General features: G+C 36.7%; 1 protein-coding gene across 1 annotated transcript in view; it reads right to left on the bottom strand.

Annotated features, from left to right (window-relative positions):
• The window catches only part of LOC137387992 (uro-adherence factor A-like), a 30240-nt gene extending 12503 nt beyond the window's left edge, over positions 1–17737 (bottom strand). Inside the window, exons 1-16 of the mRNA XM_068074508.1 lie at positions 17645–17737; positions 16892–17017; positions 14488–14678; positions 12967–13030; positions 12484–12606; positions 11188–11734; positions 10843–11082; positions 9826–10146; positions 9520–9679; positions 9074–9131; positions 8823–8882; positions 6775–6916; positions 3589–3700; positions 2328–2391; positions 1916–2035; positions 847–1618 (exon numbers count right to left, since the gene is read on the bottom strand). Of these exons, the coding sequence (XP_067930609.1) occupies positions 847–1618; positions 1916–2035; positions 2328–2391; positions 3589–3700; positions 6775–6916; positions 8823–8882; positions 9074–9131; positions 9520–9679; positions 9826–10146; positions 10843–11082; positions 11188–11734; positions 12484–12606; positions 12967–13030; positions 14488–14678; positions 16892–17017; positions 17645–17737 (3193 nt within the window). The remainder of the gene's footprint in view (positions 1–846; positions 1619–1915; positions 2036–2327; positions 2392–3588; positions 3701–6774; positions 6917–8822; positions 8883–9073; positions 9132–9519; positions 9680–9825; positions 10147–10842; positions 11083–11187; positions 11735–12483; positions 12607–12966; positions 13031–14487; positions 14679–16891; positions 17018–17644) is intronic.

The following is a 17737-nucleotide window of genomic DNA, read 5'->3' as shown; positions in this document are numbered from 1 at the left end:
ACGTGTATGTATTGCCAGGCATCTGCATGTACGTATTGCCTGGCACTTACATGTATGTATTGCCTGGCACCTACATGTACGTATTGCCTGGCACCTACATGCATGTATTGCCTGGCATCTGCATGTACGTATTGCCTGGCACCTACGTGTATGTGTTGCCAGGCATCTGCATGTACGTATTGCCTGGCACCTACGTGTATGTATCGCCAGGCATCTGCATGTACGTATTGCCTGGCACTTACATGTATGTATTGCCTGGCACCTACATGTATGTATTGCCTGGCACCTACATGCATGTATTGCCTGGCATCTGCATGTACGTATTGCCTGGCACCTACGTGTATGTGTTGCCAGGCATCTGCATGTACGTATTGCCTGGCACCTACGTGTATGTATTGCCAGGCATCTGCATGTACCTATTGCCTGGCACCTACGTGTATGTATTGCCTGGCATTTGCGTGTACGTATTGCCTGGCACCTACGTGTATGTGTTGCCAGGCATCTGCATGTATGTATTGCCTGGCACCTACCTGTATGTATTGCCAGGCATCTGCATGTATGTATTGCCTGGCACCTACGTGTATGTATTGCCAGGCATCTGCATGTATGTATTGCCTGGCACCCACGTGTATGTATTGCCAGGCATCTGCATGTACGTATTGCCTAGCACCTACGTGTATGTATTGCCAGGTATCTGCATGTATGTATTGCCTGGCACCTACGTGTATGTATTGCCAGGCATCTGCATGTACGTATTGCCTGGCACCTACATGCATGCACTACGTACAGACTACTAGTATGTGGTTGAAATGGATTTTGGAAATGTAGTACTGTTGTATTACTAACTTGAGCCAGACTGAAGTGAAGTTATCTCCACTGGAAATGAAGGAGTTTCTTCTAATGATACGGATTGGTTTGAAGTTGTCTTGACAGAAGATGAAAGTTTTTCGGCTAACGTCATAGCCTGGTTTGAAGTTGTCTCCACTGGAAATAAAGGAGTTCCTTCAAAGGATACAGGTTGGTTTGAAGTTACCCCCACTGAAGATGAAAGCTTTTTCGCTACTGACATAGGCTGGTATGAAGTTGTCTCCACTGGAAATGAAGGAGTTTCTTCTAATGGCATAGGCTGGTTTGAAGTTATCTCCACTGAAGATGAAAGTTTTTCCGCTAATGTCATAGCCTGGTTTGAAGTTGTCTCCACTGGAAATGAAAAAGTTCCTTCGAAGGATACAGGTTGGTTTGAAGTTACTCCCACTGAAGATGAAAGCTTTTTCGCTACTGACATAGGCTGGTGTGAAGTTGTCTCCACTGGAAATGAAGGAGTTCCTTCAAATGACACAGCCTGTTGTGAAGTTGTTTTAGATGTAGATGGAAGAGACTTGCTTAACTCTTCATGAGAAGATGTCAAACTTACAGAGTTTTCCGCCAACTTTGAAAATTTCAGATTTGTGTCATCTAAAAATTCATGACGAAAGGCTACTAGGTCAGACGACTCCATGTTTATTCGGTTGCTGAAAATATCTGCATCATGAAGGTTTCTGGTTAAACGAGAAGCTGACTCTGACTCCAGATCTTTCAGGGCTTCATACTTGACTAACGGTGATCTTCCATCTAGAACCTAAAACAAAAGAAGCCTTAGCGCCTTGCTGTGTGAAACTGTCAATTAGTTTTGAATGTAACACCTCGACTATCAGATTGGCAGCATCTTCAAAAGCGCAATTATGGAACAACTCAGAAGCTGTCAATTATAGCAAACTGACTGTCAGGCAGACAGGAAATAAAATAGTAAAATTTAAATAGTTCTGCCAAGGTGAACCCTACTAGTGACACCAAAATAAAGGTACACATACATGTATATTCTTTGTACTTGTACTTTTATTACATATTCCTTAAACGATTTTTATAACTTTCCTACCTTTTCATTATGAAGAGGGATGGCGTTAACAAGAGAGGCTCTACGTTCATCAGAGACCTCATCGGCTCCAATAGGAGAAAAGAGAGAGTTAGGAGAATAGCTTCTTTTAATTTTTTTCTCCTGTAGCATGGTACAATTTTAAGCTTTAAATAATATCTACCATCATGGAAAATGGAATTTTTTTCAAAACCCTAAAATCTTGACTTTAACACCTCCAAAAGTCGAGAAAATGCTAAATTTTTTTATGGAAGACCTATGATGATAATAGTAGTAACACTTTATGAAACAATTGAGTTCCAAGATCAATATTGTGTGCTGTATTTTTGTAGTAAATAAACAGAAAAAAATTAAATTTGAAAAGGTGGCGACCATCAGATGTAGGCAAACACAACAAAACAAAGTGATGACTTACGTCTTTGCTTTCAGGTAATGCCAGAGACTGTCTGGGCTTCAGTTTTCCAAACTCAAGTTCATCTCTGAAAATATTTAAAATATACAAATAAAGAGGAAAGTAACAAAGAAAAATCTCTACATATGACTTAAACTTCCGGGGTTTGTTTTAAATATTCTATTTTTTTAACCTGTAGCGTGGCAAGAAACCAAGGTGAGCAGCAAACACAAATCTACCAGCAAGAATAAACTGGATGGCTGCTGTTGCACTGGGCATGCGGTGTAACAGCGTACTGCAGTTGTAACCATTATTGCGTCAGCAAACATGTTACAGCATTCAATTGAAATGTAAGTTTTCAGCTGAAAAGAATAACTTACTGATGCAAGTTCTCAGCTGAAAAGAATAACCTGCTGAAAAATATGTAATAAAGTAATTTACTGATGATCTGGACTATCAGATAATGAGATGCCATTTCATGAGTAATAACAATGGCCAGTAAAAAAGCGTATCTGAAACTTAATTTGTGCAGTATATTCTTATCTTCTGGAGAGGAAGACATGCGTGATAGTACTAGCTTTGACAGCTAGACAATCATCTACATAAAAAGAAAAGACACTTGAAGTACTTAGGTCAATTTAGAAACAGAATAGCTGTAAATGAGATTTTTTTTTCTACGAAGTTTCTTCTAACCTTCATAATCTACTAATCAAGCGATTAAACAAATTTCTGAAACAGCAAAATGGAAAGAAAAGGCAAACGGAGAGAACCAAATTCCGTAAGTAAGCAGGTAAATGTAAAATAAACAGGTGAATATAAAATAAGCAGTTGCCTAGACTGATCAGTACCATGATGGCAACCCGTACTGATAGATAAGTGAATTTGGGTACCCTCGTCAATCGTAGGAATTCAGCAAGAGAAATGAATAGAGAAGAGATGAGCTAGGAATGGCAGATCAAAGAAAGCGTGGACTAAGAAACTTAAATATGGTTATGTATGAGATAAGTCGGTTAAGTCTGTTAGTTAAGTTTAGTTATGTATGTTCCGGTTATGTTTGTACGATCCAGCAATGTTCTAAAGTCTTTTCTTTATTGCATTGAACAATACCCAATGGCCTAATATTATGAAGTTATGAAATTAGTACACACATATAAAACAGGTTAGTGGTAGGACAACTCTTACTCGCTGTGTGTATACCAGTCATATACATATGACCAGTATATTACCTATCAGACTGGTCCCTACAAGGAAGGCTGTACTATAGACAGAGTAAAGAAAGAGTTACCTGGGAAGAGAGTCTGAAGAGCCCAGAGAATAAATATTAGCTGTGAAGGTTCCTTCCATAGATGACCTCCTTCTCTCTGATTCAAGAGGATGGAGACTGTCTGGTTCAGCAACTGTAGGTAAGGACTATGTTTTATTAGTGACAGTCACAGTGAATGAGTGAGAAGTCATGCTTTGGCACTTTAACCGACCTATTTATATTATACACACGGCATGTAGCCGTTACAGAATGCCAAGATGATCACTTATGGAAGTAGTCTGGTTTTGCAAGTACCAGCCCACCTTAGTTGACACTGTTTTTTGCGTATGCTATTGTGAACACAAGTCTAAAAAACATTTGCTAGTCCCTTAAAACACGTAACTAAAATTATTTGTAACACTCATTGAGATAATCCAACTCTCCATAAGTCTATGGTAGTAGAAACTATAAATACTACAATTTCAGATGAGCTATCATCTTATGCCATTCCAGTCAGACAACTAACAAAAAAGTATTCTGTTAGGAGTCAGCAAGCGATACAGCATCATAATTAATAGTTGCCATATCCAGATTGTGTAGTTCAACTGTATTAGTAAATCACACTTTGCCATTGTGTGTGTCTAACTGCGTGTGTGTGTCTGTATGTGTGTGTCTTGTGAGCATGCGTGGGCATGTATATGTGTGTGTCTGTATGTGTGTGTGTCTGTATGTGTGAGCATGTGTGTGTGGGCGTGTGTTAGTATGTGTACACGCTATACAATTCCACATATTTTGGCTGATTTCATCCAAATTTTACACCCATATACTCAGTAGGTCGTTAAAGTTATTTGGTTTCAAAACTCAGCCTGGTTTTTGAGAACCAGCCCTTTAATCACCAATCTGCGGGGCAATTCGATTGAAAATAAAAGAAACCCCGAGAATCAAGAAGGCTTCTCTATTTGTGCTAGACAATCACATTCGTATCTAAGGTGCATCATAGTGATGTGCAAAAAATATACCAAAGTTTACAGAAGGAAATATATAAAAGAACTCACTGCTTACTTAAGCGCGTAACGCTAGTATAGATATAAATCTACATATATATATATATAAATCTCAGTGTTTGTCTTTTTGTTGCTCTTTTTACCTGTCATCCCTGTGTCCAGTTACAGCAATTAAAGTCTAGCAATAAAACATCCGCATTGCAGAGGATTTGATCTCACTTCCTCTAGATCTGGAGACCAGCAATCTAAACCACTACACAACAATCATTCAACGGGCCATGGTGATGAACAATTGTGATTACCTTAAAGGTTGACTTGCAACAAAATTCACATTACAGTTATTTGGTATCAAAAGATTCACCATGTCTTACTCTGTTGTGTTGTAAGTGTCAAATACGTGGAAATGTGATTACAAGCTCTTAAAAGCTCAAAAACGAAAAGCCGCTGTAGATTGAAATCTGTTTATTTATCTGACGTAGTCATTCCAGTTTGGTTATCGTCTTGTCACGTTTGTTCTCACGTGAATTGAAAGGCCAATAAAAAGCTTAATGTAAAACTTATCGTAGCACTAGTTTATGACAAACACTTCGGGTTTTACCGAAGACCCCGTATCAAATATAGATGCTCACTACTTTACAGTTTTCTTTCGGCATTATTCAATCGTCAAGTCGTAATTTGATCACGTGACCCAATACTTCGCAAATAATTTTTGCAGCACTTTTCGATTACCACAGGTGACCAACAGGCTTGTCATGATTATCAGACAAAGATATATACTCCTTCGAGGTAAGGTTAAAAAGTTTAACGACTTTTTATGGTAAGTTATAAGATATCAGTGCTAAAAGTGACAGCATTATAATGACGATAAAACAGACGCGTAAAAACAATAGACATGGTTTTATTGAATGCGTGAAGTATATTTGTGAAAATATTTCGACGAATGAGGTTGCATGAAAGAGTAAACAGAAATCATCCTGTAACAACTACGTCCCATTTGAGCCGTTTTGGAAAGCGAATCCAAACTACGGCGGTTTTGTGATTAACCGTTCGTTTTTGAGCTTTTAAGAGCTTGTAATCACATTTCCATATATTTTGCACCTACAACACAACAGAGTAAGACATGGTGAATCTTATTATACCAAATAACTGTAATGTGAATTTTGTTGCAAGTCAACCTTTAATTACATTGGTTAGAATACTCACACTTGAAGCACTTAGGGTTATAAATGAGCACAGTTGATCATTACACATGACCTAACAATTATTAAGCTGGCTTAAAACACTGTCATTGTTTTAGTAAAGATTTAGATTACTAGCTTATGAGGTAAGTTACTCAAACTCATTAGGTTATTATTTTATAACCCATTACTCGATTTTAGAAGGTTTCACACTAAATATTGAAGCAAACATTCTATTAATGTCTTAACCTGTTGAGTAACAATAAATACTCAATAAATAAACAATGAAAGGATATATCTTTATAAAGAAATTGTACAGAAGAGTGACAAAAAGTTAAACAAAAGCTAAGCACTTACGCACTTGATTTTAGTTTAAAATTGGCTTTTAACTTTGCAGATAGTTTTACTAACTCCTTGAATTTTAAAGAATGCATTGCCTCTAACAGTTTTTAACCACTATCACCACTCACACTAACTTTCTTGGAATCCATCATTTTGAAACTACAAAAATATGCTATGAGCGCTGCTTCATATTATTTAAACAAAAGAAGAAAACTTGCGAAGGAGAACTGCATACATAACCTTGATTTACAAAACTGTAGAGCTGTGAAAAACTTTGGACATCGTGAAATTATTTAAGAAGTTGAGTCAAATCTTTGCTCCAATTTAATATCGCATGGCAAAAAATTAAAATATTAAAGTGATCAGAAGTCTTCAAATTAATACAAATCAATACAAATAATCCAGAATATGTAATACAAATTCAGTCAAGGTGCAACTGTAGTTGTATTACACAAATCCTTTTGATTTTTTCAAATCGCTTGTATTTATTTGAACATTTATTTAGAACCATATTCTTGCGTACTTTTAGCACAATTCACTGACAAGCTGTATATTCTAGTACAAACTGCTGCCACTGACTGATGTTAGCCAGGTGTGCTTAGAATTACACTTTTTTGCAGAAGGAGTTCGCTTACCCTGCAGTGTTTGGGAAAAGGTTTCACTTCCCTCAAAAGGTTTATTATTTCCACGCTGAACATGCCTACCATCCAAGTTGGATGATCTTTCACTGTACTTCTTGACAGTAGACTTCACTTCATGTTCGTCTCTGGTTGGACTAGAAACCAACTTTAGCTCTGGAAGTCTCTGGGCTTTGAACTTGGTTGCTGATGGCCTGTTGCTAAGGATCTATAAAACACAATTAGTTTATCTATATGTATTTCTCAAAAATTGTCATCTGTAATTCGGTATATCCAGCTATAGCTATTAGGTAATTAATATCTTGGAATAAATAATCTGTATCACAGAAGATTTGATCTCAGACCCTCCCATTCACCAGTCCGATGCCTTACCAATTCAGCCAAACTAGCTTGATGGATTCATTATATATGTCGCTATATGAGAGCAAATACGCTACCGCTCTCCGTCATGACGCAAAGTGATGGCGTAAAGTCATGAGAAACAGTAGCTCATATTAGTAAGCTTACTCAAATTATCCATTGGAATGTGCCAAGGTAATAGCAAGTGGCAGGCAACTCTCATTGCCTCTCATTGTTTATAAGCTGACTTTCAATACCCGAGAAACGCCGGGTAGCACAGCTAGTATGTATATACATCTCAATGTTTGTTTGTCGTCTGTCGTTCCTGCGTCCAGTTATAGCGATAAAAATCTAGGTACGAAAAGTAAAGATAAAGTTGAAATGCTGCCAAAATGATGGATTTCTAAAGGAGAGGTTGGTGATCAGTATCAAATTTCTGCTGCGTGCCTCAACTCCTTGTTTTGACCAAGTTTGCACCATGATTACACTCGTTAAAACAGTATTATTAGATCACGTTAGTCCGGATATAACTTGGGCATAGCAGATGCAATCAAAGTCATATTCAAACAGTTGATAATCTGGTTTTACTGATTTGAAAAAAAAATTAATTGTTAAATGTAAGAGACACTTGTTTATAGGAGCCACTTATGTACATCATTTGCATGTGTGAAATATGATTTCCAACTACTGTATATGATTGTTGTGATAATTGACTTTCATGGTGGTGAAATATAACTTTATATTTACTTATTTGTCAAAAACTATAAGATGCGTATTTAGTATTCAGTAAAACAAAACAGTTGTAACACTTGGCATAAACGCAGATTTTCACAAATAATTTGACATTACAGAAGTTGTCTAACCTTCATTGCTATTTATTAAAATATCCGCAGCTTAAAAATCCTTGTTCTCAGAAGGTAAATATTTTAAAGCGCATACAAATATCGTATAGTGCACAGGATATTGTGTACTTAGGCCTAACTAATGTTATTTCTTCAGTATATATCGATGGACCTACATGTATATATAGGCACATCGGCCAAATCGAACCACCCATCATCCCTATTAATCCTTTTTAACGAGAGTTGACTGTATGGCGACGCCTGTCCAATTATACAACTACTAGAACAAATATCTTCATACAGTTGATAAAGAATCTATCTCATACCTTAGTAACTATGGCGATACAAGGAATAGCTACTATATATCACAAACTTTACTATGTTTCTTATTCATATATAGCGATCCTGAATTGCAAAAGAAGTTCTCAGTCTATTTGGAATTAGAAAGAACACAAACAGGAAGCGACATCACCCTCATCCGTAAAAGTATAATCTGACTAGAGCATTACTATTGTAATGCTACAATAGTAATGCTCTACAAACATAACCAGAACATACATACCTAGACTTAACTAACAGACTTAACCGACTTAATTCATACATAACCATATTCAAGTTTCTTAGTCCACGCTTTCTTTGATCTACCCTTTCTAGCTCAGCTCTTCCCTATTCATTTCTATAGTTGAGTCCCCTACGATTGACGAGGTAACCCAAGTTCACTTCTCTATCAGTGGGGTTACCATCATGGTACTGATCAGCCTGGGCAACTGCTTATTTTATACTTACCTATTTATTTTATATTTATCTGCTCATTTTATATTTACCTATTTACTATTGTAATGCTCTAGAAGTAGTAATATGATAGAAGATGTATTGCCTAACTTTTCTACCTCCTGTTTAAAGAGAGTCTTAGTAATTATAAGCTTTAGTTACCTGATTAGATGCTTGAGGAGGAAGAGATTCAGGTGAGGTACTTTCTGTACTTCTTTTAACCTACAAAATTAATTGACAAGCAAAATGTGAAAAAAACTATTATTCAATTGTTCGTCAATCTCGCTGAAGTCAAGGTAATTATTCCAACAGCCTACATGACAGCTTCAAACAGTTCTTACTGTTTATAATAGCAATGTATAAATAACATAGGTAATATTATAAAATGTTGCATAACTGCATTTAGTTCTTACAATTTCACTTTGGGAGGATTTGTGAAAACGCAAAGGCTGCTGTTTTTCAGGCTCCTTTCTACAAGTAAAAGACATAAAAAACAATTAAAAAAAATGCTTGATTATGCTTTTTAGATATATTACTTGTTGTTGTGCACCAAAGAAAAAGTTTAAGTGTATTTTCAAAGCTTAGAAACTGAAAAAACAGAATCGTTGAGGTTTTGCTCGCTCAATGTTTCTTCCTAAGTTAACTCAAACAGGAAACATTGTTTGCTAATCCGGAACAGCAAGTTAGTGTCAGCACCTGTCACAAGCCTCAATCCAGAGCCAATTCACATATTTATGTAAAAAACTGTTGTCTAATTATAGTCATCTGCAAGCAATAAAAACATAACACAACAAATAAGAAAACCGGTGTTGAACATATTGCTTTCAGAAGATGTCTGTACTACTAGAGAAAGATTTACCTGCGTTGGCTTGATAAGCCTACAGATGAAATATTTGCTAGAGACTTTCCTTCCAAAGATGAAATTTTCTGCGAATCCAAACCCCGAGAAGTAGTTTCCTCGGCAACACCTGGCATGGACTCCATCACACTACCTTTTGAGTCATTAGATAACGGCAGAACTAAAACACAAACAACCTTGGTTGAGATTGACTGCAGAGCCAATGCAAACTATAGCCATGTGCATTCATAGTCACAACGCAACAGCATGTGAGCTAACAATATACTAAATTGTATAGTCAAAGGAGTAGACACGCATCATACTCACCAGGTGTGTGCAGAGTCGATGCTTTTGTCCCAGCAAATGTAGAACTTTCTCTACGCTCGCTATGAGAAGTCTTTGTAATCGTCATAGCCTGATCAACGAGTGGAAACTTCTCTCTTGAGTCTATAGCAGTCTGAGAGCCAACAACTAGCGGATCAGATAGCTCTACATCGACTTGTTTACTTAAAGCTTCAGTTTTCTGTGAGCCGCTTGAACAGGTTTGAGCCTGTGATGATCTAGGAAGAGTTGGTTCCATGGAAGTTTTGTCAGTGTCACTCAGAGGGAGGTCTATCAATGTAGAAACTGTTTGATTATCAGGCCTTTCTGCAGGGTTCATAAGTGATGACAATTGTCATATAGTTGGAAAACAAAATGATTACTGCTACCATTTAGACTGATGCCAGGCTCGTACTACGTAGATAAATTTTATGCTATACGATTATGTACCAGATTAATACTAGACTCATACCATACTAATACTAGACTCATACTATACTAATATTAGACTAATACTATACTAATATTAGACTCACCCTACACTAATATTAGACTCATACTATACTAATACTAAACTCATACTATACTAATATTAGACTCATACTATAATAATACTAGACTCATACTATACTAATACTAGACTGATACTATACTAATATTAGACTCATACTATACTAATACTAGACTGATACTATACTAATACTAAACTCATACTATACTAATACTAGACTCATACTATACTAATACTAGACTGATACTATACTAATATTAGACTCATACTATACTAATACTAGACTCATACTATAGTAATACTAAACTCATACTATACTAATACTAGACTCACATTATACTTATGCTAATGCTATGTTAATACTAGATTCATGCAGTTTCATACCAATTCTGAAGGGCACAGCTCTAGGCAGGCCTCTGTACAACAGTTATAGCACATTAGTAGAGTAAACACTGCATCAGAATGCAAATATAGGGCCAACTGCAAGAATCGCTTAAAAAAGAGGCACTCACCTTGTGATGATGAGGTATATATTAATGACCCTTCCGAATGATATGATTGCCTACGAGAAAGTATGGGATGTGTGTCCAAGTTCGGTAACACTTCAGGACCCAACGGAAAGCCTGGATCTGTATAAGCTTTGATAGATTCATAGCCTGAGGTTTGTGGATCAGTACAATCTGTGTTGATTTCATCACTCGGCCTTTCTGGTTCCTGTGAATCTCTGACTATATTAGAATCTGATGTTAAATCTAAAAATATACAAGTATGTTTTGTCACGCAGGGCATTCACTAGTGCATATATGTATGCTAACATGCGCCAAATGAACCTTGAAAAGAAGTTTACACTGCCATACCTTTTGATTTGCTTGAGTCTTTGATGCTGTCCACACCTATTTCCTTGTTGCCTTCCTGAACAGAAGAAGTGGCGGCGGACAGAGAACTGCCCAGGATGCCATATTTAGGACTTTTACTGCCTGACGAATCCTTAAGAGCTTGATAACTAGGTAATTCTTTGACATCATAGTGGTGATCATTGTCTAAGGAATTCGTGACCTCTTCATAGACCGGAGGTAGAATAGTATCATAGCTGGGATCTTTGGATTGAGGCGAGCTTGAGACATTCTCATAAGTAGGCAATTGCACGGTTTCATAGGAGTGTACCTTTTGACTAGGAGAGCCCTCAGTAGCTTGATATACCGGGGTTTCTATGATTTCATAGCCACGAGTGTCCTGGCCTTTGCTGACTTCGTAGACAGGAGCTAGTAAATCCCATGAGTCCGTGTTAATTCTCTCCGAGAGAATTTCTGTTTCTCTGCGATTCTGGGCAGTACGAGGAGTTGGGTCTGAGGTCAAACCCCTCTCAGTTTCATACATTTTTGTTGATGCGTGTCCATCAAGAGCCTAGAGAATAACAACAGTGACTTGAATTTCTTTCAAGTAAATGGCATTACTGTACTTTTAAATTTACATAAATCAAGGTCAACAAGAGTGAGTTTAACAAGATCAGACCAATGAGAATAAGTTTAATAAAATGAAGGCCAGCGAGAGTAATTTTTACTAGATTAGGCCAAAGAGAAAAGGTTTAACAAGATCAAAGCCAATGAGAGTAAGTTTAACTAGATTCAGGCCAATGAGAGTAAGTTTAACAAGATTCAGGCCAATGAGAGTAAGTTTAACAAGATCAAGGCTAATGAGAGTAAGTTTAACACGTTTCAGGCCAACAAGAGTAATATAACAAGATTCAAGCCAATGAGAGTAAGTTTAACAAGATTCAGGCCAACAAGAGTAATATAACAAGATTCAAGCCAATGAGAGTAAGTTTAACAAGCTCAAAACCAATGAGGGTAAGTTTAACAAGATCAAGGCTAATGAGAGTAAGTTTAACAGGTCGGTTTAATGAAAGTAAGTTTAACAGGTCGATTTAATGAGAGTAAGGGTTATAGGATTGAGACCAGTGAACCTTAGAAAAGAACTTTCCTCAAGAAGCAAATATTACATTACTAAAAGATCCAAACTTGCGATATGAGTTGAGGTTTGAGTTTACATGTGTAACAATACTGATCTTAGTTTGAATAGGTAGTTGCCATATCTGGTAAAGCCGAGTGCGAAAGATTTCTATTACTTAAAAGAACAACAGCAAATCTTTCTACCTTTTGATCATAAATAGGAACGGCGTGTACTAAGGAAGCACGATTTTCACGAGCCAATCGATTTTCTCCAATATGTGGATTCTGGATATCAGGAAAATAGTTTATACTATGGCCAGTCTCAATCTGAAACAATATAAACAATTCAATCTTCTGAGCATAAGAGTTCACTTCAATACCAGACATCATTACGGAAGGCTGAATTTGCAGGGGACTAACTAAGGTGAATGTAAGGAGTGACAACTGGTGATGAAGAGTTGTCACTCCTTACAGCCCAGCAAACCCTTTTACACCAAGAGTGCAGCATGAACAATGTTTTACAGATATGTGTCACTAGATGTAATATAAAATCTCATGTCCATTTGGGTAATTTAAACAGCGTGTGACTAACAGATAAAGGTTATAGAATTTCAGACAAAGATATAAATAATATCATCTGTGATAGGTGCAATATTATCACTAAAATTAGCAAAATGTTAAACTCACTTCATTACCGGTTGGTGGCAGCTGAGACCCCACTTGTTTCCTCTCTCCAGCCTCGAGAGCGCTTCTAAAGAGATTCCATAACATGACATATTTATTTTACTTTCTACTCACAGCAACATGACAAAAATAACAGCAACTCCGACATAAGAGAGGCAGGCAATCACGTATGAAGAGTAGCAATGATATATTGGATAAGTGCTTTGTTCCTGGAAAAAACTATTGGGCACCATGCACACCCCCTGCTATGCGCATGATTCTTAGTCTTCTTCATACACAGTTACACTAGCCTATCGCAGACCAGCATCACAAACTGCATTCAGTTGCACAGACATCGACACCTACAGATACTAGGAGCAGCATACAAGAGATCAGATTTAGTAGTCTATTAAAATGATCTGCACAATAATGACCTATACTACTACATACTTGTAACTAGGTTTGGCTCCTACTAGCTTTTACTCCTACTACCCCACTCATTGTGATGGCTGCTGTTACCAGCCATATCTTGGTCTAATGCTAACATGAGAGTTAATTGAAGCACAGGAGCAATTGTAATTGGATGATTTTCTTAACACCACTGATGGTCTTTGTGTGATTCGAACCACCAACCTACTGATCATAAGTTTGTGTACTACCATGGCAATAACTATTTCAGTGATTCCATTTGTTCACTATTATCTACGTTATTTCTTTGACAGTAACAAATGTTACTATTTAAAAAACTAACTCAAACCAAATGCATTATTTATGACTGGAGGTGAAATGGTGAATCATTTCATGTAGGGAGCTGTACACATCAAAGTTTATGCGATTCCATCATCACTCTAACACATAGCAGTAGTAGAATAAGATTTATTCAATTAACTTCTACCATACCCTTTATAATTAACTATTATATTCACTTCCTGCCATATGCTGATTGAGTGGTAAGTTCAAGGTCACGAGCAACTGTAGTTGAAGGCTCTTCCTAACACCACTGATGGGCTGTATGTGATTCGAACCACCACCCTACTAATCACAGGCCGGTGTACTCACCACTGAGCCACAGCCGCTCTTTAATAAATATGCTCTAACAATGATAATAAAACCAGTATAACAAACTTTTAAAATGTGTATTTCCATGTTCAGGTAACGAGCTTTTAGCAACCAAATATTGTACACTGTTTTATCATACAAATAATATAACAGATGAAAGGAATTAAGACCGGTCTAATATAAGACCGGCTTCCGCTAAAATCGTCAAAGTGCCTTAAACTTTTTCAGTACTGTGTTAATCAGCCCAATATGGCTAATTGGGCCAATCATGACATGAAAGATAGAAAGGAAAAAAGTAGAGTCAGCAATCCTTCCAACTCGATAGACCAATCATAAAAGTTTAGTTTACCATACTGTTGGCAAAACATTCAACCAAAATTGCTCATGTACTCTCCGCCAATGACATTTTATACATGGAAAGACTGTTTTACATGAATGGAAAAACTGCTATACATATTATTAAGGCAAGATATTACCAAGCCTCACCTTGAAGATGAGTCCGGAAGGGAAGGTTCTGGAAAGGGAAGTGCTAAGAATGTTCCAGCCATAATGGACGGAGTTCGTTCTCCTCGACTAGGAGAGCGGCTATCAGCAGGCGCAGGCCCCGCTAACAATGGCCTTTGTTCTGCAGCCTCGGCCTCTTCATTCTCTTCATCAGAACCATCAGCTTTGGACTCCTATCATATAGACATCATCTTTATAGATATACCAAAAGAAATCACAAAGTTTCTACCAAAGGAAAGTCTAATGAAATGCTAGTGCCGACATGTGCATTTTGTGACCGTTTTTTGTCACTTTCCAGCAATATTTTCCAGAAAATAGCAGAAGTATGCATCACATTGGTTTATAGAGATGCTATTGCCTTTGCATTTACGACTAATCAGGCATTTAACCTCTGACCTACATAAGCCTACAGAGGTCATGACAGTCTACCAGATCTACATTAGACATTAAATTCTCGTGATGGGTAGTTTATTCCTTCATCTAGGTCTACAAACGTTACGTTGAATGAACTTCTGGACAGTGGCTATCTTTTTGAATGGGCTGTCGGATGTGGTTTGGTTTGTCTGAAGTGGTTACACCTGCATTTTAAAAACACACTTTTTGGCTACAGGTAACTCAGTAAGAAGTGGTCCGTTAAAATCAAACTGAACTGTATGAAAACACACAAAACACTCATCTTTTTATTTATCCTATATTTAAAACAAAGATGGACTCAAACATCTGCTATCTACCAGATTGTATTCTTAAATGTAATATAATAGCAAAATATATTATTAATATAACTAATCAATATAACTAATTATTATTGATTAATATAATGAAGATATTAGTATAACGCAATATTTGGTTCTTCATTTATATGGCATGAATTACATCATTGTTTTGTATTTTTTTAATATTTGGTAGTCAAAACTGGAGTGATGCTAGCATGCAACTGACCTCAATAAATTACAATGATTTTCATTAAGCCACACGCATGAAGAACAATTAAAATATAAGTATTGATTATGGAGGTAAGTATGAAAGGAAGAGGCAAGTGCTGCAAGTAGAGCACTTGGTCTTTTTAAAGAGTTGTGAACTGTGACACAATTTTTAAATGATTCTCTGTCCCAAAACTAAAACAAGTTTTTTAGTCGCTTAGTAGAATTTTATTAATAAAAATTTTATACATTTTTCAAACATGTTATTGCTCTTGAAAAATAATCACAAATCACATTTTCACGCTCTGTTCTATTCTATCTTTGAATTCGACCGAATAATCTCAGGGAAGATCTACAACACAAATTGTTTCCATTATCATTTCCGTAACTAGAAATTGAAAAGCGAATATCGCAAAATAAGAAAGTGTGTTCTCAAGCGGAAAAAATTGAAAACCAAATACAAAACAAGAACGTCAAATAACATTATGAATTAATTGGACAAAGAACCTTTTTAAGATAAATCTATTTTCTATGTATGTATACAAATCTCAGTGTTTGTGTTTTTGTTAAACCTTATGTCCAGTTGTCGCAATTGAAATCTAGCTATGAAAAATTTGTATGGTACTGAATTTGATGCCAGGACCTCCTCCTCACCTCGAGGGGGCAAACTTAACCATTATGCTACATGGAATACAATGGGTACATTGGGCGAATAGTCATTACATTGGTTAAGATAATCATGGTTAAAGCGCTTGTTTGGGGTTAATAACTAGCACTGTTGACTGTTACGCGTAACAATTGTTAAGCTGACCTAAACCCTGGTACATTTTAGCAAAAATTTTAATAAAGATCTAGCTTTCCTGGTAAATTACTCAAATTTATTAAGTAGTTATTCTATTACCCGTGCAAGGCCAGGCATTCACCTAGTATTTCTATAAAACTACATCTACTGAGGGGACTCAGCACTTCAAATACCGCAAACACTAGAAACAGTATATTCATCATATTTTCATAAATTGGATTACTAGCAATGCTCTCACTGTGCATATAAAAATAGATGTTCAAGATTTGTGTAAAGCCAGCTGCTTTATGCAAGCTTTGCTTTTTGAACTTTGTGCTTTTTGAAATTTTTGCTTTTTGAGCAGTTTGGCAGCATTAGCTCACCTAGATGGAATTCTTTAGTTGAACAAAAAATCACTTTTAGGAGGTCCAATCGTCGTTTTTTTGCACTTGAAAAGTGTTGAGTAAATAAATTTCATTTTAATGACCTTAATAAAATGACACGCCCTTCTTCTCTTATTAACACGTTAACTTTGTTTTATATTACCTTTTTTGCAAGAGGTCACACCACTTTTGATATCAATATATATTCTACATTCTGCTCTACATTTCTGTTTCTAGTTTTAACTGCGTTTACCATTATGCTTATGCGGTCATCCTACAGATATAACCAGGACAGTACTCACTCTGAGCCGATTCTCGAGCTCTCGCAAGCTCGCCAACTCATCAACCGGATTTGGAATTGAAGAGTTTCGGCGTACTGCTCCGACATCTCTAAACCATCTGCCAACTTGCACGGCAGGCGATGTTTCCTAAACAACAATCATATCTAATTAAACAATTGTTCCAACATGATACATTTTACTGACAATCTATTCATAGGAAATTATTAGAAAATCACTGATGGATTACTAATCATTAGTGCTCTTCACTAGTACAATATTTAGACATCGATAGTTGTGATGGCATGAGTAAAACAATTGTAACATGTCGAAACTAAAAATTCAATTAGTGAAGGAAATCGGTGTATCTAAAAATTTCTAATCGGCCAAGGAGTAGTGCAAGACTCTTATCAATAGTAACCGCTTTTGATTGGTCAAAGATTAGCGCAAGACTGGATTGGTAAACTGACAAATCTAAATTTGTCTCAATAGCCAAATTTACTTGTAAGGTTTGATCTTAGCGACAGCTGGCCATCCGGTGTCAAATTTACTTGTAAGGTTTGATCTTAGCGACAGCTGGCCATCGGGTGTCAAATTTACTTGTAAGGTTTGATCTTAGCGACAGCTGGCGCCATCCGGTGTCAAGTTTTTCTCTAGTGCAAAAAGTTTTAAATGGTAGTGCGATGATCGTGAGCAAATTTGTGAGCATATTAGGAAAATCTAAACTGGTTTACATTTAAAAAAGACATATTAAAAGCGAGTAAAAGTTGGACAGACCTGCGCTGGCCTGTCAAGGTCATCCTCCAAATCTAAAACATCATGAGAATCAGGTCTGGCTAGGGGATCATTCTCATCAGGACCTAAACCCAT

The sequence above is a fragment of the Watersipora subatra genome, chromosome 2, assembly GCF_963576615.1.
Source record: "Watersipora subatra chromosome 2, tzWatSuba1.1, whole genome shotgun sequence".
Classification (NCBI taxonomy): domain Eukaryota; kingdom Metazoa; phylum Bryozoa; class Gymnolaemata; order Cheilostomatida; family Watersiporidae; genus Watersipora; species Watersipora subatra.
This window is presented reverse-complemented; position numbering and strand designations above follow the sequence as displayed.